The sequence below is a fragment of the Channa argus genome, chromosome 6, assembly GCF_033026475.1.
Source record: "Channa argus isolate prfri chromosome 6, Channa argus male v1.0, whole genome shotgun sequence".
Lineage (NCBI taxonomy): Eukaryota > Metazoa > Chordata > Actinopteri > Anabantiformes > Channidae > Channa > Channa argus.
In genome coordinates, this window is record NC_090202.1 from 13,655,438 (window position 1) to 13,681,924 (window position 26,487).

Here is a 26,487-nt window from a genome sequence, read left to right on the forward strand (position 1 = left end):
CAACACATACAACAAAACAATATGACTATTGTGTTTTTTAAGTCACCACAAATTTTAAGACAATTATTGTTTACATTTTTGTTTTTTATTGCCTTCACATTATATTCACATAGTGAATACTTCTTGGATATGATTGTTTACAACTCAGAATAAATAATATTTATAATAACAACCTGTGTACATGAAAAGCCCTGCAGGTTTTATCCTGATGGCCTAAAGATGAAAAAGAAAATGTCTGCTGTAAAGATACCTGACCTCAGAGCTTTTCCTAGTCCCAAATTGTTGAGGACCACAGGGAAAGGACTGTCAGCAAGACCTTTAAGAGAACTGTTACTGTTACCCTGTATATTGTGGAAAGTCTCTAACAAACTAACTCTAACTCTAACAAACATCTATGACCAGACCCTTTTCCCAAGAAAGGGAAGAATGAAAAAGTAGAGGCAAGAAGACAACAAGTGCCAAAGTGACAGGAACATGAGGAGAAATAGAAGATGCCAAAGAAAGAGACAGGTAGTGACAAGAGACATAGAAAGGGAAAGACCTGTGAGTTGAATAAAGAATTCTTTGATATTGTGTAGTTTTAGTTCAGCAGCCTTTTGATCTGCTGTCTTATAGGACTTCTTCCAAACTGACAACACAAAATAAAAGTGAAGGTGGAGTTTCATTGGGGTTTAAAATGTGAAGACATAAACTTTTGATCTGCTGGACACTTTGACACTCAGGAACAATAAGATCCAAGGCACTTTGCTTCATGAATTTAATTTCCTTCTTTTAAATAATTCACGACAAGGGGTTGGATGTAGTACAACAAAAATGTCAATAACACAGTGTAAATCAAATATCAAATATATTGACATTTTCTGACACATTACAACAAATATTTCTTACTGTGTTTTTACTGTGAGTTTTGATTCATTTTTTGTATGTTACTAAGTTTTTAAGGTTACATTAATGAAAAATGGGCGTCACCCTTCATAAATTAATGAAAATTAACTTTAATTTATTCTTTTATTATAGAACACTTGTACTAGCTAAATGTGTTGTTTTACTGTTTTTGTATTTCTGAATAGGGAATGCAAACTTACATTTTTAAGAAAACAATCTAATCACTATTTCAATATTTGTTTTTTAAAGCTTTCAACACACACCACCTCCCATAAACCACAAACTACTGCAAGTTAAACACCACAGCTCAACACAAGTGTCTAGAGAATCAAAAGTTCACTGGTAGTTTAGAAACACAGCAGAACAGACCAAACAGTGAAAAAGTGATCTCATTGCAAAAATTACAACCAAAATGTTTGGAAAAAAGGAGAGAGCTTTAATATGCAATGCATAAAGTTCTGATTTCATGCCCATTTGTCTAAGAATATGAGAAGTAAACTCAACGAACATGCATTATTTTTCAGAAAAAGCAATGCATTAAATTCTTCATGAGAGACTGCATTAAAAGATATGTTTGCTAATTTTAAATGCTTTAGATGTCAAGAACCTGAATATAGCTTATCTGTCTGAGCCACAGACCACCATTTTTGCCTGAAAACTGTTTCAAACACATCAATGAGCCACACTGTGGGCAACATGTTTCTCTCTTACAAAAAATGTTGGAGACATTTTTTTTTTTTTTTTAAAAAAGCTCCCATTGCTTGAATAACCATTACTTTCCCAAGCATTCTTTAAGTTATATACATAAACCATAAAATCTTCTTTTGGATTCAAAGAACTGAAACATTCCCTTTGAAGCTAGAGGTTATTTCAACCCGAAAGATTGTCCTCTTCACACTCATTAGCGCAGCTTGTTAAATTTTTAAAACGATTTAAACACATTTGAACACATTTCCACAGCACAGTCAAAAGGCTTGTATGTGTGCATATATACATATGTGTTCGGTTAAAGTGTCTCTTTCTTTTAGCCTCTGGAAAAAGTGACAGGCATATAGGGATTTCTCAGCCTTTATTCTTAATCTCACTGCACATTCACAGTCAGACACACCTGCCTGTGTCGTACATTTCCATAAACTAAGATGCAAAAAGTCATATGTTGGCAAATCAACACATATACTATGCAAATTCAATTTCTTTTCTCAATCTCAACATCCACCTTTTTCCCTTCCTTTTTTAGGATTTGTCGTTCATTCCTTCATATTCCCATTTGTTTAATTACCAGCCTATATTTATGAAGCTATGAAAAGAACAAGCAGAAATAATTTGGATGGTGCAAACAATGAAATGACACAAAAACACTTTTCTTAAACAAAGGTAAATTACACAACACCAGTAAACATTTCACTGCTTCACTCACATACTGTAAAAGATGGTAGGTGTGCACACACGTGTATGTTTTTGTGGTAATGTGTGCACGTGTAAATGCATACTTCCCATACATAACCCTGTTGCAAAAAATATCTATAAATCTATATTTAAAAAAAAAAAAACTTGAGCAAAAAAATACAAAAAAAATTTTTAAAAACTTCCTTTCTGCTCTTTCTTCCACTTGTATCTCGTGACATGTGAAAACTTTTCTGATAGGACTTTGCTTTGATCTTTTCTGCTTGACTTAGATTTTTGCTTGCCTTGCATTTAGTCATTTAGCATGTGTTAAATGAGCAAATGTAAATGTAAATGTAAATTACACTCCTACTGTGTGTTATTTTCTTTTCATGTCCAACAAAAAATCTTTTATTAGGTGACATATGGATACCGGACACACAACACACACTAAACTTGTCTTCCCTTCACTCCTCTCTTCCCTCAGTTTCCCTGGTTTCCATTCCTTATTTCTGCATTGTTCCTTCCCCTCCTCTGACCTCAAAATGTCTGTAATCTCCCCTCACTACCATGCAGGGGTATAATCCACTAAAACATATTTTAAAGATAAGTTGCCTTGAGAAATCCTTAGCCACACAGTTATTTTGCCATTAGGTTCAATTTAACAGCTCTGTTTAAAATTTCTTTCTCTATAAAACCACAAGGAAGTGCAGCGCAGAAAGCTGTGATGTGAAGATTGAGACTATGGGGGTCTGACCTCTCTTAAATGATCAGTTCAGGGTCATAAATCAAATTCTTACACTCCAAACGTATGCAAGAAGCATAATTCAGAGAGGGACAAAGTCAAAGAAAGTAAGTCATGATGAGATAAAGTCACAAATGAGAAAAAAAAATGTGTTAAAGAACAGACTGATAAGGAAGAATGTGACAAAGATGAGCACAGAGGGAAGTGGGGTCGTAGAATATCAACACAGAAATTATCTGACTCTGGTCTAAATTTCACTGAAAGGGCCCTTAGCATTATCAATAAGCTCTTCTTCAAACAGTGGTGGATGTAGTTACACTTAGAATGACGTGCCACAAAAAAACCTGGCACAAAGACACATTTACTGAAAGCCACACACATATATACATGTAGATGCACCCACTCACACACATAGCCATTCACATGAACACATGCACCACATATCACACCAGCTGCTATGCTGGATTTAAATATGGTAAGGAATATTTCCATGGCAACAGCAGGCAGAAGTGGTACAGACTTGTGTAGGATGATCTCCAGAGAGAGTCTCCTTTTTGACTTTTGATTCAAACAATTTTTGTTCAATTCATTGAACACATTTTACAGTAAATTCAGAATATCTGTGTCTTGCAAAACATGGACAATCAGACTTGGTCACATGACATGCCATGGCAATGCAACTTCACTGCAATTCAACTGTAAGGTCACAAAACAAACTACATCTAGTACAACCCCAATTCCAAAAAAGTTGGAATGTGAAAACGTTAATAGAAACAGAGCGTAATGATTTGCAAATCTCATCAACCTGCATTTAATTCGCAATAGAACATAAACAACATGTCAGATGTTGAAACGGAGACATTTTAACATTTCATGGAAAATATTAGCTCATTTACAATTTGATGGCAGAAACACATCTAAAAAGTTGGAAGAGGGGCAACAAAAGACTAGAAAAGTAATTGGTGCAAATCAAAAACAAATGGAGGAGCATCTGACATGTAATTGGGTTAATTGGCAATAGATCAGTAACATGACTGGAGCATTTCAAAAAGGCAGAGCCTCTTAGATGTAAAGATGGTCAGAGGTTCACCAATCTGAAAACTGTTTATAAGGGTAAAATTTGATTTTGAAGATCCCACCATCTAAAATATATAATATCATCAAAAGATTCAGAGAATCAGGAGGAATCTCTGGGCGAGGGGGACAAGGCCAGAGTCAAAACTGGACAAAAATACCTTTCAGAAATCACTGTCTGTGAACACAGTTCACCGTGCAATCCATAAATGGAAGATAAAGCTGTGTCATGCAAAGAAGAAGCCACATGTGAACACGATCCAGAAACTCTGCCGTGTTTTCTGGGCCAAAGCTCATTTAAAATGGTCTGAGGCAAAATGGAAAACTGTTCTGTGGACTAAAGCGGAGAGGGACCATTCAGCTTGCTATCAGCAGATAGCTCAAATGCCTGCATCTCTGATGGTATGGGGGAGCATTAGTGCCTATGGTGTGGGAAGCTTACACATCTGGAAAGCCATCATCTTTTCTTTTTTCATTATTAATAAGACCATGTTGTATTTAAAATGGTAAGATTTTTAACCCAGATGTGATATTTAATAACCTGGAGTCGCTTGAGGTTTTTGCAGAAATTTCACTTGTTATCGAAAAGGCTTCTTCAGTTAACTGTCTGGTGGGGAGTGCCAGGCCTCCAAGCAAGTGTAAGTTGCCACCAAATAGCACTTCGGGGTATCCATGACCTAGGCAATTGATATTCTGCACAGAGAGGTTGATTTTAGACTTATAGAAAAATAATGACCTAAGAGCATGTGTATTTGTGCTTGTAAGTTTGTGATTGTGTGAGAGTAACTGTGGGGTGTACACATCTCAGCGCAGCTATTCATTAATAGCTCTGTAGCCTGCTGGCACCATGGCAAATTAAAGGACAGAATCAATCAATAGCCAGGCTTCAGATCCAGAGTGTGTGAGTGAGTGTGTCTATGGATGAGTGTGTTCTCTGTTGTGTTGTGTTGTGTGGGTAATCTTTCTTGTAATATGTTAATTAGCCCCAGAACCCAATGTGGGCTTTAGGATAATTTCAAGGAAAACTTTTTCAGAACACTGAAACTGACTTCTGAAATAACCATCATTGGCAATATTCATGATGTAACTCTAAAACATTCACTGCAATACCCATTGGATTTATGTATTATATTAATGATAATGTAGTATTAAGTCTTGTGATAGCTGTTCAGGGCGGACTCTGCACCTCACCCAGCTAGAATCCGTTCCATCTTCCCCACAACATGCCCATCTGTGGCAGGACTGTGTTTATTCTCTCTCTCTGCATCAGCAAGAATCAGGTCTTAGTGTGTTTGTCATATTTAGTTCATCACAACCAAAGAAAACTAGTTAACACTAAGCGGGAATCAGACAGTGATTTGACCGACACTTGTCCAAACAATTTTAGATAACACTGAAACTAAATTCCAGCAAATCAGAATTAATGAATCTCATGTAGCACATAGCCCATCTCAAACCTAAACTAAATCCAAAAGCACTTTTGGGATGGAGAGACCTTGTAGTGCTACATGTTATTCTATTAACGACTATAGTTTTCAGCACTTGTGAACTGAATCATCTGCTTGACTATCATCTGTGTGGTCTTGTGGTAATCTAATTATCCTGGTGTCAAATGAGTGTCTTCCCAACTGGGCTAATCAGAAGGTCTCTCCACAGACCTCCAGTGAGCAGGGCACCCATCTGTGACCATCTTCAATTTATAACTACAGTCCATTTATAATCTTGATGATAACAAAGGCTGATGTTAAATTAACCAAACTAATCAAGGCAGACTGGCCAGGCACATAGGACTACAAGATGCACTGCAGTTCTATATTCAAGACTTAGACAACAGTTTCCTTCACACAAGTGCAAAAACAAATAATGAAAGAGGTTTAGCTGATAAACCTAAATGCTTTTTCACTTATTTGAAGATGTTTTAGTGTGGCAAGGCCATTCAGCATGATATAACTGGAATAAAGATGGGTGTTGCATAATAAAATAAATCTTGAAATTTGCTGAGAATTTGAGTCAGCTGACATACTTCACAGACTGAATACACGAAACACTTTATTCGATTGAAGTTGGTAAAATAAACGTAATTTGATGTTTGATAGGAACTAATTTCACAGGAACATACTCTACTTGCTGTGGCAAATTTGATCGTTTTTCTTACAAAGTCTGATCCAAGAGTTTTATTTTCCTTTTTCATTTGGGAATTTCCTTATCCTTGAAATTCCTTATGCTCTCTAGTCATTGTTCTACCTAATATCACTGGTGGAGCAGTTAGAATTGTGCTGCGCCAACTATTTCTTTTTTACTTTATAGCAATGAGCTCCTAAAGAAGATATTTTCCTATTTCCAACACAGACACAATGTATGTCAAACAAGATGTGCACCATATTTAATATGTATTAAGACTTTACCTCACTCTCAGCAGGATGGTAATGATGACGAAGATGAAGATGATGTTATAGATGAAGTCGATGAGTAAGATGAGTATGATGCTAATGAGGATCATGGTGGGGATGACAACAAAAATGATGCTTGCTATGATTTAGTTATACGGCACAGATCACTGTGGGAAGAGTAGAATGGAATTGAATAGAATTATTTTTCTGGGAATTTTAATGTTAATCACATGATAATGTTTCCAATCTATTCAAAATCTATTTTGTTCTCTGCACATTGGGTGGCAGAGGTGCTAAATAATTATTCATCTTATGTTAATTACACAGTTGACATGGCAACAAAAAATAAAAGGGTTAGCAACAACTTTAATATACACACATGCATACATGATAACACATATACACACATGCACAGATGTACAGAAGATAAAACCCAACTCGAAAGGTTATTTTTGCAGTGAATTGTAGGAGTAATTCATCAAAGTGAGAACTGAACCTAATGTGAAAACCATCTCCAAACTTCAAAACAGCATGTGTGTCTGTGTGTTTCTGTGAAGAGCAACAATGTCTCCTGCTGTAAAAAGTAAATGTTTATTCTATTTTAGTATTTACTGTAACACCTTTCAGTATCCTTTTCTGTGTCTGTGATCCAATGTGGACTGCCTCACCATTGTACAAAGCGAGAGAAAACAGGTTTTTCACTAACAAGATAAACATTTCTTATGAAAATTGATTAGTAGTTTGAACTAATACTATACTGTCCATCTAGTTATTAAATTGATCACTTTAGAAGAAGAATCTGAACCAGACAAAGTAATCTCAACTAATTACAGTGAATGGTCTGTTATGCTTATTATTTTCTTTAATTGTAATGACTAAAAGAATGGTATCACAAAACTACAAAATAGTGCTTGTCTGTGTTTTTATTCAGAAATTATTTTGGGGAAAAGGTGCAATCAATCACAGTCATCTGCGGATGTGTGTTGACTAACTGAAAATGTGCCAGAATCCAAGCAATGCTGGTGGTCAAACACCAAGCTGAAGGTTGTTTGAAGTTTTATAATCACGAGCTGATTACACATTTTAGTCAAAGAAGTGAGTTTTAATTTGTTTGAACTACATATTTACCAGGTGAAATCAAATTTTAATATTAATAGCCCTATGTTTATAATCATCAATGGCTCTCCTAGGAGTGTTATTTTAAGAGAAGAGCACAGTGCTCCAGCTTGCCTCTCCATCTGCCCTCCAAAACACCCTGTGGCTAAAATCCTCAGTGCATCACACAATTGTAATAGCTACCTCGCTATTTAACATCGAACACACTTGTTACCAAACTCTTTTTGTCCAATAGATTTTCAGATCTAAATGTATTCAACCTCTAAAGATTATACTAGACCAACAAGCAAAATCGAGGAAACCAATGGACTCCAACCCCGTGTTGTAATCCATGGATACCCAAAAGAATCAAAAGAGAATGAATGTTGTAGCTCCACTGACCTGCCAATGAGTAGAAACTCTCCTACCAGTCCCTGGCGTCTCATGGCCATGAGAATGTTGCGGACTGTCATGCCTTCACAGAAACACGCCACCACCCTGGCCTTGGGCAGGTGGGCCCTCAATCTTTCCAGCAGCCGGTCAAAGCTCTGCTCTCCAGCATTACTCCAGATTTTGCCTGTAGAAAACATGTCAAACAGATTTAACTGTATAGTGACAGGAAATGCTGCATTCTGACTTTTCTTTCATTCTTTCCTTTTTCTTTCCCTCTTTCTTTCTTTCTTTCTTTTCTGGCTGTGTTCATGCTGCTGCAGAGTGACAGCCCGGGGGGGGGGAAAGAGACACAGCTGATGCACAGCGCAAAACGGTCTGAGAATCCACAGCTGAGAGTGACTTATTTAGACTTTTACGAGGCACTTTGTGTTGGTTAAATTCTTTGTCGGACTTTGATTTAAAAATGATGCACGTCACGCCATTAATGATCTCTCCCTTATTCACTCAGCTGCTTGTTCCTGTCTGCAGCCTTTGTTACACACATGTGCTGTAGGACAAAGCCAATTAGAAACCTGGTTGCACATATACAGTATATGGAAGAAAAATGGGCAGATAAGAAATCAGCCTTTCAGACAAAGCCCACTCTAACCTGGTTACTTAATGTAAACACACTGTGTGTCATTATTTCACGATACTTAAATGACAACCACCTGACACACACTGTGGGAAATTGAAGGCTTCACAAGGTAATAAAATAACAGGCTAAGTTTTTGTTGTAAAATATGCCACATGCCTTCTTGTTTAGTGGATGTCTGTAAGCTGAGACAGCTATTTAATTCTTTTCAACTTCTGACACCCTACAGTCTGACAAAATGTAAGAGGTAATAATTATGTGCTGCTTTTTGCTGTTTGTGTGAGAGTGCTAACATTCTACATTAAAAAATCACAATTACAATTGAATGCATTTTTTTTTAATTATTATAAAATACTCATGTTTAGGATTTATATTGTTTAGTTTTCTATGGTTGTCTGGACCGGGGTCTCTTACCAGAGTGAGCGATACAGATGCCCTCCTTGGCTGCCATGTCCTTGAATGCTCCCATCCCACTTTCACCATAGTTGCCTAGAAAAACAAATAAGACTGTTTCATCAATTCAGTTTTGTTTAAAACTCAATAAATAGCCTTCATACATACAGTTGGTAAGTAAACAAGACTATAATCCTAGAGAATCTTTAAACTGGAAGGGGAAATCTGCCACCACTTCCCCACTTTTTAGTGGGGAATATCAAAGTTAAGGGGGCCTGGTGAATCAGTGGTAGAGCATTGGGCTGGGATGCAGTAGGCTGTAGGTTAGAATTCCACCCCACTAGTTGTGGCCCTGACCAGCCACCAAGGGCGACCATGGTGCCGGTCCCAACCCCGGACAAAATGGGAGGGTTGCAGCAGGAAGGACATCCGGCGTAAAAAGTCATGCCAACTCAACGTGCAGAACCCGTTCCGCTGTGGCGACCCCTGAATGGACAAGGCGAGAGCTGTTTATCTTTGAGCGGGCAATATGAAAGTTAAAGGGCCTGATCCCTTCTGATTTTTAAAAACATGTCCACTGGAGTAACTTACCAGCTACTGTACTACACATAAAAGCTCAAATTTATGTCGGAGAAAGCATTTCCCCACTGTGGCATCCATTTCTTTGCCAGAGAAAGTGGGTGACCTGAAATTTATGGTAATGAAGGGTTGTACACACGGGCAAAGAATATGATAGGATTCCCTTCCTTGATTTCTGTTCCTTTCCCTTTTATCTCTTTCCCTTGTCTGTGATTGAAGAGAAGATGACAAATGTCTTCTCACTCTCTTTACCAGTGGTTCTCTCTTTTGTCACTTAATTAGATTGTAATCTCTAATGTTTCCTCCTTTTTACTGTGTGTTATCAATAACAGATTGCAGCCTAATTAGGTGTCATTAAAGATAAAGAAGATAAATAAGAAGATTGAAAGAAGAGGTCAAAAATTGAATAAAGTATGAAAAACGTATAAGGGAAAATTGGAATTAGATTGCAAAATATGTCAGGATAGCATACAGTGATAAAAGGGAAAATCAAAGGCAAAATGTTAAAGTTGGTAAAAGTTAGCAAAAGAAAGTAGAAAAGATCTCACAATCCCTGAATGCTACTGTATTTGTGTGTGTGTGTGTGTGTGTGTGTGTGTGTCTGTGTGTGTCTGTGTGCATATAGTACATGCATTTGTAGTCAGGCCAATGAGGAGTGTGGTGGAGCGAAGTGTAAAGTCCTGTAATTAGTGTCTCAGTGAGAGGAGTGGGAGACAGATGGTACAGACTGTCCTTCTACTGCGTGCATTGACACACACACACACACACACACACACACACACACACACACACACACACATTCATACTGTTACCATTACTAAAATCGATAAAGCTTGTAACCTACTTCACTCTAGTCTCAACGGGGATTTATGTGTGAGACATATCTCTCTTTCTCTCCTTCAGTAAGCCTGTCATGTGTCTCTTTATCACACCCTTTCTGTCTCTGAGTCACTTACATTCACTTGCAGTCACACATGCATTCTCTGCATGCTACTTAACATTACCAGCACACTCTTAAACAAATACGCTCATACTCCCATCCCTCCCAAACCAAAACCCACCCACACACAAACACATCCAACATTTTTAGATAGGCTACAACCAAACGCAAGACAATAGGACCCAGTCTGTCTTCTCTCCTCACTACTGTCAAATTACCTTGATTTTACCTTGATTTTATAAAAACAAATAATTGCATGGCTTCATGATCTCCAACACAGACTGTGGTCTATGACTGTCTGCATAAAAACAAAGCATAGTAGAAGTCAACAAAAAAACACTCTGCATTTTACTGCATTCAAAGCCAAAGTAGTTTCACACATGATATTTTGGTATTTTGCTTGTACTGTATCCCTTTACCCACCTGTGCTTTTACCTCTTTTACCTTACCCCCCTTTGCTGCTCTCTTCTACAATGCTGCATCTCTTTTATGTATAATAATATTATAATATAATATATGTATAATTTTTATGATAAATAAAACAATAGAAACTGAAATAAAGTTAGCAATAGGCATAATATGCAAAGCTCCTTGTAACATAGTCATAGAAAAAAATAATTTGGAATATAAATATAGATTGGAGTTAAAAAACACTGACTTGCAAGAATGTATTGTTCAATAACATCAGTTGATTGTGCGCTGAGTGATGCAGAGCTATGGCCTGGTTTACAGATAGGACAACAAATATTTAGCCTGCACTTTCCTAATCTGGTAAGATGGCAGCAGTCCCACTGGAGCTTATAAAAAGCTTATCAAAGCTCTAAGTTTTAGTGACAATCGTTAATTTAGTGTATAGATGTGTCACTGTACAATTAATCTGTTTTCTTCTTGGCCTACATGTCATCCATCCATCCATCTGTAACTGCTTATCCTGTTTAGGGACGCGGAACATTCACACCTATGGGCAATTTAGAATCACCAATTAACCTAACATACATGTCTTTAGACTGTGGGAAACCCTTGCAAGCAAACTCTAAACAAAAAGGCTAGAGTTGCAACTCGCAAGCTTCTAGCTGTGAGGTGGCAGTGCTCCTACATGTCATACAATTGTCAATTCATAGTACTACTAATACTTATACTAATTGTCAGTTAGTAGCTTAGTCCCCTTTAGATAGTATTTTTATGACTTTTAAATGAAAAGTACATGTTAATACTACCATATCTTTGCAATGGAAATACTTCCAGGCTTTAAACATGGCCTTTTTTTTCTGTGACACTTCAGTAACACTGTTGTTATGCCTTTATTCTATTAAATTCTAAAAGACAAGAGAAGGATTAAAAATACACCATGTCTGTGCCCAGGAATCGCACCTTCCATGCAAGTAAACTGTCAGAAGTAATTTTAAAAAACCTGTTCATTGCGTATTAGCATAATGCCCACGCTAAACTTAAGTTTATATTAATCCAAAAGACAGTTGTATAAAAGTTGAATAAAAAAAATCCTTATTCAAGTTTCAAAATTTATTAGCGCACCCAAAGTCCCTATATTTCCTAATACTTTACTATTAATGAGTTCATATTCAACCAACATGCAACTGAACACATATTGAGTTCTCTCTGCTTTGCACAGCTCTATTTATTACTGTCTCATAAATACATTGGTACACAGACATAGCCTGGGCAGCAAAATAGCTTGCATCTTTCTTAACAGAGGCCGTCAATTGGATTCCTATTTCTGAAACATTCTTTCTGAAAAATAAGCTGAAGCCAATTTGAGTAGATATAATCCTGTGGCCCAGGCTCATCAGAACAGAAGATCTGTTATATGGGGAACCACCAGAAACTGGCCCGTGACCCACTTTGAATCTTCACCCTTAGGCAAAACTGCCAGAGATGACAGTAAAATGTTGAGCAGATTCTGTCATTCCCCTCTTCCCCATTCATTATACCTTTATCTACACTGCCCTTCCCAACCCACACTACTTTCATCTTCCTCAGTCCTGAAAAGGCCAGTGCAGTTAAATAAGCAAAGGGCACGTCATGCCAACAGAGACAAAGTGAAAGGGATGATGAGATAGAAGATGAGGAAGAAGAGATTACAGAGAGGATGGAACGGGAGAAAGAAACCAGTCTGAGGATCAAAAGAGCCAATAAAGACAAATACTGTAGGTGAAAGAAAAAGTTGAAAGTAAGAAAGTCAAAATGAGATCAAGAGTAAAGAGGAAGAGGTGGAGAGAAGCCTGACATCTTGATTTACTGAGGCAATGATCAATTTCTGTTGGAGCTTGCTTTGGTGACACGTCAAATTTCATGTCAATAAAACCCATTGAGTTTAATTGAATTGAACAAAGCCACGCATACAGAAATGAGAAAGGAAAGACAGAAAGCTAAACACAGAAAGCGAAACAAAGTTGTACTGAACTCACCAGTGAAGGATAATAAAGCTGACTGAACAAATTATTCTATATGTATAACTTCTGAGTTAATATCTGATCGCACTGAAACCGATTACGATAAAATAAACAATAAACAACACCTTCCTTCCCATTCACAGTCCCTAGTGAAGCGCATGAGCACCCTCAGCAACAGATTGGTCTCCTCAAGGTGCTCTACTAAACCTTTATTCCAAGAACTACAGACTTCATGACTTTGCCTCTGTGTTAAAGTCAGTGTGTTCCTTCTGTGACAGCTAAGCCCTATACACCTTAATTCAACCAAATTTTTATGCAGTATTTTTTTATAAGTCTCAGTCTATCTGCTTTGCATTAGTTTTTCTGTCTCACTTCTTCTTGAACATTTAAATTGGAAACAAAATATAGGTAGAATTATGTGCTGTGCAACCGTTTTAGCATTGCAGCAATGACTGCAAAGAGATACTGTCTCGCCTACGGTGACTTATTGCACAGCAGCCGTAAAACATTTGGAAAATCCATGTTCCACAATATACAGTATATACCTACAGTAAATATAGAGATTTCAGTTAGAGAGCAGAAATAATACTTACAGTATTTCCTTATCCAGTGATATTTTAAATTACATCAATATTACTGCGCTGATATTACATATATTATTCAATTTACTGAATATGCCTCTCCAGATGCAAAATTTAATGCAATTACACATACACACAAACACAAACAAACTCACACACACAATTCATTGAGTTTTCTGCAGTTTGGTAGTACAATTATCATTGTGTTACCAAATTCTCTATTCCCTATTGTCCCTCATTCCTCATTTTTTTTACTCCTTTTTTTCAATCTCTCTTTATCACTCTTTATTTCTTCCCTTCCTCACTGTTTTTATCTCTGTCCTCCCATCTTTCAAATCACCCAACTACTTTTCTTCTTCCTTTGTTCCTTCGATGCCTCCTTCATCCTTTGGCTCTCCTGCTTATCACTCTCTCTCTAGCCCTCCTAGCTCTTCTTAATTCTTTCCATCTTCTCTCTACAACTCTCCCTCTCTTGCTCTCAGTTTCTGACAGCGATTGTGTTTGAGAAGGCAGCGGTTGACCTTGAAGAACAGTTACAAGGTCAGCCCTAGCTGTCTGAAGAAATACAAAGGGCTTTACTGACAAACACACATTTGCACACAGCTACAAGCACTCAGCTCTCAAACCCAAATGCCTATAAACATACACACTCACTATGTTGTTGCTAAGATTAATAGCAGCACGCCAGTGGGTGCTACACACAGACACTGACTTACATCCATATGCACATTCATCTCATGAAAAAGCAAATGTTATAGCTGACTGACAAAAATCTTTTTTTTTTTTTTTTGTTTTGTCCTGTCGGCTTGTCCTGTGAGTTCAGGGTCACCACATTTATTAGAAAAGTCATCAATAAAACTGGTTTTACTGCTTTACCCGACTGCTTACTATTTTCGATTGCTGTGTGCAAGCAAATCAGTCTATATTTGTTCATAATGCTTCACACACAGAGTTTGAAAACACGTGCTGCATCTTATGAAATTTTTGTCTCATAACAAACTCTTTACACTTCTTCAATACTCCTTCAATGTGTCAACAACACAAAATAACAGACCAAGATGTCTCACATGTCCACACATGCATGCAAGCACACGAGTACACTGTACGCTCAAATATATGCATACACATTTAGTATTCAAAATCTCAACTCGGGTGCTGTTGTAATGTCCTCAGGCAATTCCAAAGGCCAGAAACTAGACTCCTCAATGTGCGTGTATTTGCATGTGCATATGTGTGTGTGCGTATGTGTGTGTGTGGTGTGTGTTTGTGTGTTTGTGTGTTTCCATTCATAAGCTGAAACATCATCTATCTCTAAACCACTTTTCGCTCTGAGTCTGCTGCAGTTTTGCTACTATGACCAACTCAGGTCTTGTAAACAACTGGACGTGAGATAAATCAAGGACTTTGCAGTTGAACCACTGTTTCGTTTACTATAAGTCATTATCGATTTAAAATCATTAATTAATTGAAATGAGGCAGGGATGCAGAGAGAAGAAGGGAACAAGAAAAGGAAAAAGATAAATGCTTGGAGGAGGAGTTTAAAAGGAGTTAGTGTGTAGGTGGTTGTACCTTCAGTGTGTATAGCAGACACGTAGCTCCAGTTGTACCTTTTCACAATGTCTACCATAGCTCTTGCCTGCTGGGCATCTGAAGGCACCACTCGCATAAAGTACTTATAAAGGCTCTGACACAAGGGAAATAAAATCAATGTTACCAGGGATCATCCTGAACATTTAGTATGGTGCAGAGTAATCCTACTTGATTATTTAAAGTTACATCAAAGTACCAGTAATAAATTTAGTCTGTAATTGACTACTTTTAATATTTATGTGACTACATCAGCACATAACTAACATAGAAGCAGATAAATTGACTCACCTTATCACTGAGGTCCATACTGGTGGCAGAGTAGGCAATCTGTGGTATGTTGAACAGCTGTAGAAGATTCTGGACCTGGATGGCCACTGAGCTTGACCCCGGTCCAATTAAACCCACAATGGGTTTCTTCCCTCTCATTGGAGTGGCCAAAGGGTCTGCACACTTCATCGTTGTTCCTCCTCCTCCTCCTCCTACTACTCCTCCTCCTCCCCCACCCCAGGAGCCTCCCCCACCCCAGTCCTCGGAATCATCAGATGAGACCAGTGAATCCCTTATGAACTCAATGCTCTGCTCCAGAGCCACAGATGAGTGCCAACAGGAGTCCCTGATCTCACAGCCCAGGGTGATGTTAGGAAGGATGTTTTGGTCAGCATTAATGCGGTCTAGCGTGTGCATCATAGCCTCCACCCTCTGGATACCATACTGCTCCCGGACTGCGCCACACTTGCGTTCATGTACCTGTGCAGGCACATCAAATTAAATCAAATTGCACATAAAAATTGGGTCTAAATGTCATCATTATAGATTCCAACATTCACTATTGAGATACATTTTTATTTTCAGCAGATTGGTTAAACAGTATGACACATTTATTTTATTTTATATAGTTGCTATTTGTTTTATATTTACATGTCTGCCATGTTTAAAGACGTATTTTTTTTCCGTTTGCAATTATCCATAATAATGTGGAAGAAAAGCTGAAATATTAGTCAGTGTACAGGTTCCAAGTCAGCTAATGGAGTTAAAATGTTCATGGAATCAAGCTACAAATTGAATGTGTTGTTTGGGTGTTAATAAGCAGAACAACTCCCTTTAAATGATTGGAAAGACCTCAAATTTATTTTATCATTCCATATATTATCTGTCTTCATTTCTGTAAGATTGTCCAGGTACTTCTTTTAGATCCAGGCGGGATTACACAAAGGTCAATGGGAGTAAAGTGTATACATTAACTGGTATTTAATAAAGTGACACTAACACTAAATTCTCTGAAGCACTCAAACCACACACAGACATAAAAAACAGAGCTACCTTGTCAGCAGGAGGCTGATGATGGACTGAGAACAACGCTCCAATTATAATGTCACCAGGGATGTGTGCTACAACTCGCCGTTCACTGGACTGGGCAGAGTCTGCTTGGTAGAGGCCCACCCAAATGGACAGACCTAGCAGCAGCTGAAGCATCATCATAGTTCCTTGAGGTAACACAGAAGAAGTCAATCTCAAATTTGATTTGAAGAGCTGTCACAGAGAACTGTTTGTCCAAGAAACACTTTTCCTAGCCATGGCAAGAGCTTGTGGTACAGAGGAGTTTTTATATTCCTTTCTTCTGACTTGTCTTTATTTCCTTTGGATTTGAAGGCAGGACCATCACTGTAACAGCTGAGACAGGTGCAGCAGTGCAACCTGGGAAATTCAAAAGAAAAGCTGGACTAAGTCTCATTAGCTGAAATACCTCCAGGTTCCAACCAGTTATAAAGTAGACTTGGTCTCCACCGTAACAAGTGACAGATAGACATGTTCACATAAACCTGTGAGCAGAAAAGACTGTTAGAATTTGAACATTTGGAGTTGATGCTGGATTTTAAAACCTTCGACTTTTTCATCAGCTCCTAGACTAGTATTAGCACTCTTATGGTTTCCTTCCAATTACTGCAGGCCTATAAAACATGTCTTAAGATATGTAAGTTCAGTTATTATATTTTACAGTTAATGGTAAGTTGGGGAAAACAGTAAAAATTACATGGCATGTTGTTAAAATCTTAAATGAACACACGTTTGTACTTGTTAATATGAATTGCTTAATAAATCAGACCTTTAATAAAATTCCTCTATAACCCATTTCTATTCACAACTTGTCTTTTCATCTGCCATTACAGAAAACTGTGTACATTAAACAATGAGGCTATATCTTTCGTTCACACTTGACACTATGTTTATATGCAGCAATTGTCCAGTAGGTATCAAGCAGTTACTCTTTGTTCCTAATGTGTTGACTAGAGTACTGGCTCTAGACCAGTACTCATGATTAGGTGCATATGTTTTCCAAACTTAGGCCCAGCTTTCCCATTTTCCCCTTTTTTTTCATGGGAAACTACTGCAAATCCCTGTGGCAGAGCAAAGCCACCATACTCACCACAGTGTCAACAGAATATCAATACCACAACTACAACATTGTATCACATCTCACAGTGGCTGCAAGGTTGTCTGAGTTTTATACAGCACTGTCATAGAACAGTGAAACCAACTAGGTCACATAAAACCACTGGCAGTGCTATCTGTCTCTTTAATGTCTTTTTGTTTAAGTGTAAATATTAATTCTGCTTTTGAAAAGCCATTACGAGTAACAAAAAATCCATCAGTGTAGCATATGTCATTACTCAACTGTCTGCCCCACAAGTCTAACCAAATCAAACCCTTTTCTCCTGCTGCTTAAAGGAGTTTTACTTCTGGCATCTGGGTTTTCATTCCAAATTTCACCTTTATAATTACAGTTTAACTTGTTTTCAAGAAAGAAAACAAAGACTACTATACATCTGCGCTTTCAGCACTATTTTTTATGTGTATGATACATTATAGAATGCATCCATGTAATGAATTGCAAACAGAGCTAAGGTAACAGTAACAAAAATTCCCCTTACAAGGAGTAGGCAACCCAACCACTACGTGGATGATACAAACAGACAAACTTATATCGACCTACAGTACACAACATACTACACGCATACTGTGTTTAACTTTGAGCCAAGTGGTGAGACACCCATTTCCTCCCCTGAGTAAAATTTTAAGTGGCCATCCCTCTGCATTAATGGACAGGTCTTATAATTTGCTTAACCTCTGAGTTACACTAATACTTTACTTTATTGCAATGGAGCCATATAATTGTCCGTTATCAGCAGGGGAGCTGGGACAGTTTAGACAGCAGATGATGGCATCCAGTGCTTATGCAAAACAGAATGAAGGTTATGACAGGAATGGTGGCTGTTAGCTGAGTGGGGGGAGATGGAGAGAGAAGATGCTGGCGTTGATAAATAGAAAGAGAGAATGAGAGAGACAGAAAGGAAGTGAAATGGGGCACATTAGATGAAAACGAGGAAAAGGTGGGGAGGGAAAATAATCTGGAAGAGCAGGGTGAAAGATAGAGGAAGAAAGGCTGAGAAAGAGAAAAGAAGCAGAACTAGGAGGGAGTGATAAAAAGAGGCATCAAGGGACACTGAGACTCACTGAACATAATTAACATGACAATGTCAGGATGGCAAGAGGACTAACTGCTGCTCCAACAATGAACACATCAAACTAAATTCAGCTCTCTCACACTCTCGGTCTCAATAACCAAATGCTGACACATAAAGATTCAAATATTAGGAATTCACTTCAAACCACCGATCGACATTGACAGGCATGCACTAAAACTCACTCCACCATGTTTCTTTCTGTCTAAGACAAATCACTGTTTTGGCCGTGATCCACACTCACATACATGATGTTTCTCTCAATCACGCTCCTGCAGTGTCTCTCTCTTGTAGCATAGGCCTAACTGTAGCTGAAAGGAAAAGAACATCAAATCCTCACTCCCTAAACAAACATCTCGTACACACCAATACACATTTGTATCTCTAGTTCTAGCCAAAGTATGCACAAGGGCTTTATGAAAGGCTTCCTAATGAACTTTTACACAGACATAAAAACACAACATAGGCAGAAACAAACCAACATCTTTCCTACCAATCTGTCTCAATGAGATTGATCAGTGTAGACATAGGTTTATGATTTTTACTGCACATTAAACACGGCAATAACAATTGCGAATTACAATTTATTTACCAGCATCCTTCATCAATAAAACAAATTTGTTGTTACTGTATCTGTCTTGTTTTGTGTGATGCACAGACATTTGTATTTGTAATTAATGTGAAGGAGTAGGGTAGGGTAGGGTAGGGTACAACGGGGTAGGACAGGAAGGGGGAGTATTTACTTGAAATGCAGCCACATATTTCACCATTTGAGTAGCCTGATTTATTTATGACTGAAGGAATGAGTGGAAAATGAAGTATACTAAACAGTAAAAGATAGTTCAACAGCAATATCCATAACACACATGTTCAAACAGAGAAAAATACAGTAATGGAAAATGGCACCCTGAATGCCACACACTGACTGATTCAATTACATGATTTTAACTGTTAAGAAGACCTTTCTTCTGTACTATCTCAAGCATTGTGTGCACTTCTCTCGGTGATCTGAGTGTCTACAGTGGACATTGTAGAGAGAAGAAATACACCTGCATATAGGTTTCAGTATGTATAACCTTTCAGTTAAAATAGAAAACTAAGAGACATGAACTTTCAACAGAGACGCGTCATGTTTTTATTTGCTGGAAACTAAAATAGGTCACAGGTTTTTCCTGTTTTGTGCACATTTTAGGCAAACAGCAATATTTTGGGAAGCTTTAGTTATGCAAAGACTTTTGCTGAGTGGGCATGTGACAATGTGTCTCCATGTGCTATTTTTCCCCATGTGGACAGAGGTACTGTTTAAGCACCTGAGTCCCAGGAAACAATATGCTTGAGCATGTTTTAGAAAATGTACATTTTATTTTCATCATCCCTAAGTGCTGCTTTGATTCTAGAATTATCTAACTGCAAATAGTTCCTGAGTCTTAGACAGAACTGTTTGCCGATGACATCTCACATATTCCCTGACTGCAACAGTGAATAAGGTTTGTTTTCAATCAGTCCATCTAGTTAAGCAAGTCATGATAAATTAATAAAAAAGGGTGTGCTAATTAAACTATATTAAACAATAAACGGCATGAAAATGTCAAACACAATCAGAATCTAACTGAACCTAATGTCAAACGCAGATCTACACCAGATATAAGGCAGATAGAAGTAGGCTATGTTATAAGCCTTCTGTTGAGTACTGCTACATGCTGCCTCCCTTTGGGAAGGGTATGCAGTTTTAAACATTTTGTCCTCGTTGTTGTCAGGGAGTCCCAACACAAAAACGACTTTACCTGCTGCAGCAGGCAAGCTTTGACAGGGAGGTGCCTGCATACCCTCCCCAGACAAGCTCTGACCTTAAAGCACTTTGTCCTGCAATGTTTCAACAGGGACTTGCAGTTGTGTCTACTTCGTCTACCGCGGTGTCGACGATGCTCTTTTGGTGTCCATATAAAGGAATTTACAGACTAATGTGATATTTTGCAATATGTGAAATTAATCGCTGACGTGCACTTACAGCGTCTGTTCAAAGTGCTTTTCTTAAAGAAGAAATAGCATCCAGAGACAACGACTGGCGCAGCGCTGCATCCATCAACCGCAATGAGAGAAGATCATTTGCACCACACACACACACAAAACACACACACAGAGAGACACATTTTACGAGCGATTGGTGAGAAGCATGACAGAGACACCGTCTGAAATGAACATGGCTACAGCATGCACCAATGAAAACCGGGTTTCTGATCCTTCTCTGTCTAATCGGCATGACTGTATCTCCTTTACAACTGTGTTACTGCGTGCTTTCGTTAACTAGGTTACGCCGTTCTGGGATAACCTTGCAGCGTAATTCAAAGATAACAAGTGCAGATGCAACTGCAAGTCCCTTTAAGAATACTGCAAGAACTGTAGGTCATAACAAAGTGCGACAGAATCCTTACGATCAGAATATAGAGTAGGGTACGCACGATACGTCCCTGTAGAGACAGAGAATGAATCCTGGTGATGTTTCACAATCTTCTCAACAAGCCTTACCTTGTATGTCTAAGTTACCCAATGAAACCGACACGGTCCTGCTTGATAATTAGGTTACAAGTTACAAACACCGAGAAGAGATGCTACATATGTTGTATAATCCAGTATTAAACACACCAGAGCTTCCTTCGATAGCTGTGCAGTTTCCCAGCTCCCTCCGTTTTTCAGTCACGCACACCTGAGCCTCTCTACGAACACCTAACTCCTGCATCCCACCCCTTCTCCTCTGCTCCGCGCCTCCTCTGTGCTTTCCGTCCGCCCGCTTCTCCCTCCGTCGCACCCCATCCCATCTCACCTTTAATGTGCTACATCTCTTCTTTCGCCACATAACAGTGTCCCTCTTTGCAGTTGAGCTCAAACACTCACAGTGGTCTAACATTTTACCTCCAGGTGTTACCTGCTTCCACTCTCTGGAGTCAATAGGCTTATTTTTTGGAGCAGTTTTTCGCTGTATCCTGTCCCTGTCCGTCCTCCCATCTACGTGTTGTGCTGAGACCAAATAGAAATCCATTGCTTATAGATCATACGGCTAACGCTAACCGCCCCCCCCCCCCCAAAAAAAAGGTTTCCCAGAATTACGTTGCTGCTCCAACAAGGTTAATTCGGTTGCTTTAGCTTTGAAGTTTATCTACAACTTCCTTTTTTATTTTATGTATTAATGTAACACCTGTGGCAGCATGTGTAACACCATAATTTATCCAAACACTCTAATCTGCTAATCGCTCATACAGGCAAGTAAATCATGTTCTTTTAATGTAGTTTCACATTAACAAACTTAGTGTATGTTGTAAAATGCTCATAATGTAAACAAAGTATAGCTATAGTAGGCAACACATTGACCTTGAATGAGTCCACTGTGCTCTGCCTAGCTCTTACTCACAGCACTTCACTTGGTTATTGTCATACAAAAAATTACATCGCTGCCAAACTTACTAATCAAGGGGAAATTGTTGCTCTTCTGTGATTGGTTGGAAGGGCGAGCCTGGCTCAAAAACAAACAGACAAGTGTATTTCCACAATAAAATAGGCTATGAAGCATATTCCTATTAAGAAAATATTTTTAAAATGTTGTAAACTGTAGCCTTAATGAGAAGTGTGAACAGTGTCTACAACTTTGACTGTGTATTTTCTCATCCACCTATTCTCTGTTGATCATTATAAAATTAAAAAAACAAGGGATCGATCAGAAAGATTTCATTGCAAAGCCTACAAATCAGTAGCTCCTCTCTATGAGCTATGAATGTAGGCTAACCTGTGAGGTTAGCATAAAAGTGTATGTCTCATTGTCCACTTTTATCAAATAGACATTAAGGGGTTGAGATAACGATGCAGCGGAGGGGATCGATAGCGTTTGAAGTTTCATAGCGGTGATAGGAGTAAAAAGCCATTAACCTATACAGCTTGCTTTGGCGTCCACCTAAAGGATTAACAGAGACCCCCCAAAAAACAATCTATACAAATTGAATGTAAATAACCCGGTTCAATGCTGACGTTTTCAGCCATGTAACACTGTCAGCACGATGGTCTTTTGGTTGTTTTTTTATGACATTGCAACATTTCGTTTAATGTGCTTTTTATTATTTTATCTGTAGATTATAGACTGTCAGGCAGACTATATACTGCCATACGTGACAAACGGTGATAAATTAAGTGATTCGGTACCTTACGCTCTAAACACAGTTTCTCATGGGTTTATTAAAGTGGTTGTTTTTCATGGGTTGGCTCCCAAATAGCGCGACAATACCTAAACTCTCTCCTGGTTGTAGGCTTATGACTTCGAGATGCATTCCCATACATGAACTTGAGTGGTGGTGAAAAAATAAATGCATGAGATTTAGTTTTTGGATTTTTGTACCCCCGCCATGCTACTAGGTTTAACACATTTCTTCCACGAATGGAAAACAGGACGCAGTGGAGTCACGTAGCCTACCTCTGTCTGCAGGACAGGTGGATGTTCCTGGAGAAACACAGCATCCCTCATGCGTCCATCAGAGCATCATGCTCGCGGTGATTAATCGACTTTTTCACTATGGCAACAAATGAACCCCCTCTCCTCTCTCTCTGCAGCGCCACTCGCTCCAATAAGGAGGCTCCTCTCGCGTCACAGGTCATCCTCTCTCTTTCTCTTTCTCTCACTCTCTCTCTCTCTCTCTCTCGCTCGCTCTCTCTCTCTCTCTATCTCTCATACACACACACCCCCACGGTACCATCTGGAGATATAGAGCAGCCAGAGAGGAAGTATAAGCGATTGAGAGAGAGACATGGAGACGGCGACTATAGGACAGAAATGGGTTTTAGAGATTGTCTTGGATTAATTTAGCAGCCAAATGCATTCTGGATTAGTAGACCATTAAAAGCGCATATGCATACACAAATAGGAAAAGCTACACACAATTACACACTGTCTCTCACACTGGCACAAATACACACCACACACACAGACTAGATGGCTAGATGGAGCTTTAGCTGATACCGTGATAGCCTTACTGACCCTGGCCTCTGTTTCTCACACTCTTACTGTTTCACTCTTTTCATATCTAAGATAAGAATGTCTCATTCTTTTTTGACACTAACACATGGGCTAGAAAGAAAACATAAGAGTGCAGATGTATATTATCAGACCCCCCTAACACAAATAATGAATGCATAAATGCTTTAGGATTTTATGTCTGTGATTTTTTAAAATTATGTGCGTTTATGTAAGCAAATTCAGTGGCCTGACATGCAGACCCCTTCACCTTTTGCCCTATATATTGTGTTGTAGTACATGTGTTGCTCAATAATATACATTAATCTGTACCGACAAAGGGAAAGAAATCTTTCTTCTCAAAAATATGTCTTTGAATACTGTAGTATTCAGATCCTTAATCTTTTACGTTGTAGAACCCCCTTTACTTATAGCATTGAGTTTTCTTGAAGTCTCTACAAGCATTTCACATCTGTATTTGGCACTTTATCCCATTTTCCCAGCAGATCTTCTCAAGTTTTGATTGCTTGGATTGAATAGGAATACTGCTATATTCAGGTCTTTAAGCAGATCTTTCACAGGGTTTAGATTTGGGCATTAGCTGGGACTTGTGCTCTCCGTGTGTGTTGCCAGTTTGCATCAGGTCAGTGTTGGGCTAAGAGGTGACCTGTCTCCTCACTCTGTAGTAATCTCTTCAGGGACCTCTTTATAATTGGATGCATTTATCCTGATTGATGGAGTGTTACTGAGACATTTGTCCTTTCAGCAGTTCCTTCATCTCCTTAGAGGGCTTCTCAAGCTCTGTGACTGACTACATTGACTTTTGGGTTCTTGACCAAGAACCTTCTTGTTTGGTTATTCAGTATATCCCGACGGTCAACTCTAGAATGAGTCCTAGTGGTTCCAAACATCTTCTTTTGAGTATTAAAGCCAATATGCTGAGCCTTTTTGATTAACTGGTCAATAAAACTGAAAAGGAGACAACTACCACATTTCTTACACTAATGTAATCTAATCTAATCTATATTATCTATGTCAACATCTGATTTTTTTATTATCTTTGCAGGTTGTAGAAGCAGGTTGACATTTGAAATGTATCTCTCAAAAAGCATCTTTACACACATAGAATCGCATCAGTCGCAAAGACATTCACAATGGATTAACTTGAGCACATGGGAAATTTCTGCTTTCACAACTTGTCCTTTATTTTCTAAACACAGCTTGTAAGTAAAGGTGAAATACCAGAATGTTCTGGGGTCACATTTGTAAGTCAGTCCAATAATAAAGTAACAAAACAGCAAATCAACGAGCGACCAATGGATCAGCTCAGTTTGTCTTACTTGATGCCAGACAATCTCTTTTTTTTCTCCCTTATACATACACACAAATGCACACAGATTCAACTCATTAATCACTAAGAGAAACACTTAGGCAAATCCAAAGTTGGATCAATAAGTGAATTAGTATTGATGGAACTCAGACAAATGATCAATGATATGTAATAGAGCCGAGTGTGCTGAATCACAGAAAATTGAATTGGAAGGCATGATGAAAAAAATCATATAGTTATCACACTGTATGTGCATAATCAGATGCCGGAACTGTTAAGCAGCTGAGCGCATGGGCTACGGTGCAGAGTGCATAGCGACAGGTGCCCTGGTTAGAAAAAAATTTGATTACAGTGGCACAACATTCGCTACAAGGACACCCTATGAAGCATATCTGCACTCTGTGTGAGTCGGCTTTTTTGTGCAACTACATAAAAGTGTGCATCACATGCATATAAACACCTATAGGAAAAAAAATCTTTTTTTTATCAAACTCCTTTACAAATCATAAGCATGCTATAGTCACTGTCACAGTTGGCAAATCAATTATTTAATGGCATTTCAAAATACCAGTGTATAGCCATCGTTGCCAGAGACACAGAGCTGATTTACAGGGTTGTCACTTGTCAGTGATATTTCCTCTCTAAGTAGGACAGATAAATAAAAAAACAACAACCACATAATGTAAACAGAGGAACAGGGACATCAGTTATAAAACATTTACTCTAATGTAATGGGAGTACTGTCTAACTGACCAAGCAAAAACTATGTTTTAATGTCATGTGTTTGTTGAAATAAACAATGAGCTCATGATGTCATACGCCTTTGCCCTCTTCTTTTCTATTTCTTTTTCTATTATACGCCCAATGTCTTGAGCAGCAAGCACAATATATAGACTTATTTTACAGGTTTTTGAAGTAATGTCGTTAGCCACTATAGACACACAATATTCAATATTTTGACACAAAAGGCAGATCCGTCCAATTCACTTTAAGAAAATGTGACTCACTCCTGTATGTTGATGTAATATAAGATAATACTGTCTTCATTTATGACATTGCATGTAGACAAATGAAAACTCAGTGTGCATTCAAAAGAGTTGTTTTCAGATCCACCAGCAGCTGTTCCAGAGTGTGGATGCATACCAACTAAAAGCAGCCTCTATCTCGATGTTAACTGTCAGCACAGGTTGACAAGCTGTCTCTGCCTACCAGGGTGTCCTGATAACAGGAAGGGCACACAAACTGGGAATATTGCAGCAGCATATCAATTTTATCTTGTAGATATGAAATTTTTAAAGTCACAGTGAAAAGAGAGCTAATTTAAGCAAGCAATTATCCATGTATCTGTGATTATTTCTATTAACAGTTTATCTGTAAGTAATTTTTACTGTAGTTGTCACTATCTCCCAGATGTTGTCTGAGCAAAATTTCAGATATTTAGTTTAATTATTGGAAAATAACGACATTATTCACTTGATCATCTAGGTTAACTGATCAATTAATTGGCTAAATCCAATTATCTTCCTCACACTCTTTCTAGATTCAAATAA

At 38.3% G+C, this 26,487-nt stretch overlaps 1 protein-coding gene across 9 annotated transcripts in view; it reads right to left on the minus strand.

Moving 5' to 3' along the window:
* Nucleotides 1-23,228, minus strand: part of grm5b (glutamate receptor, metabotropic 5b) — a 59,630-nt gene extending 36,402 nt beyond the window's left edge. The window contains exons 1-7 of one of the 9 annotated variants that reach the window (XM_067507946.1): nucleotides 21,258-21,318; nucleotides 18,863-18,925; nucleotides 16,414-16,788; nucleotides 15,382-15,840; nucleotides 15,073-15,187; nucleotides 9,014-9,088; nucleotides 7,975-8,149 (exon numbers count right to left, since the gene is read on the minus strand). In XM_067507946.1, coding sequence (XP_067364047.1) covers nucleotides 7,975-8,149; nucleotides 9,014-9,088; nucleotides 15,073-15,187; nucleotides 15,382-15,840; nucleotides 16,414-16,572 — 983 coding nt within the window. In that variant the 5' untranslated portion in view covers nucleotides 16,573-16,788; nucleotides 18,863-18,925; nucleotides 21,258-21,318. Of the gene's footprint in view, nucleotides 1-7,974; nucleotides 8,150-9,013; nucleotides 9,089-15,072; nucleotides 15,188-15,381; nucleotides 15,841-16,413; nucleotides 16,789-18,858; nucleotides 18,926-21,140; nucleotides 21,401-21,435; nucleotides 21,628-23,070 lie in introns of those variants that run through there. The other 8 variants (XM_067507947.1, XM_067507941.1, XM_067507945.1 and 5 more) reach the window with 8 other exon arrangements.
* Between the last annotated feature and the right edge of the window lie 3,259 nt (nucleotides 23,229-26,487).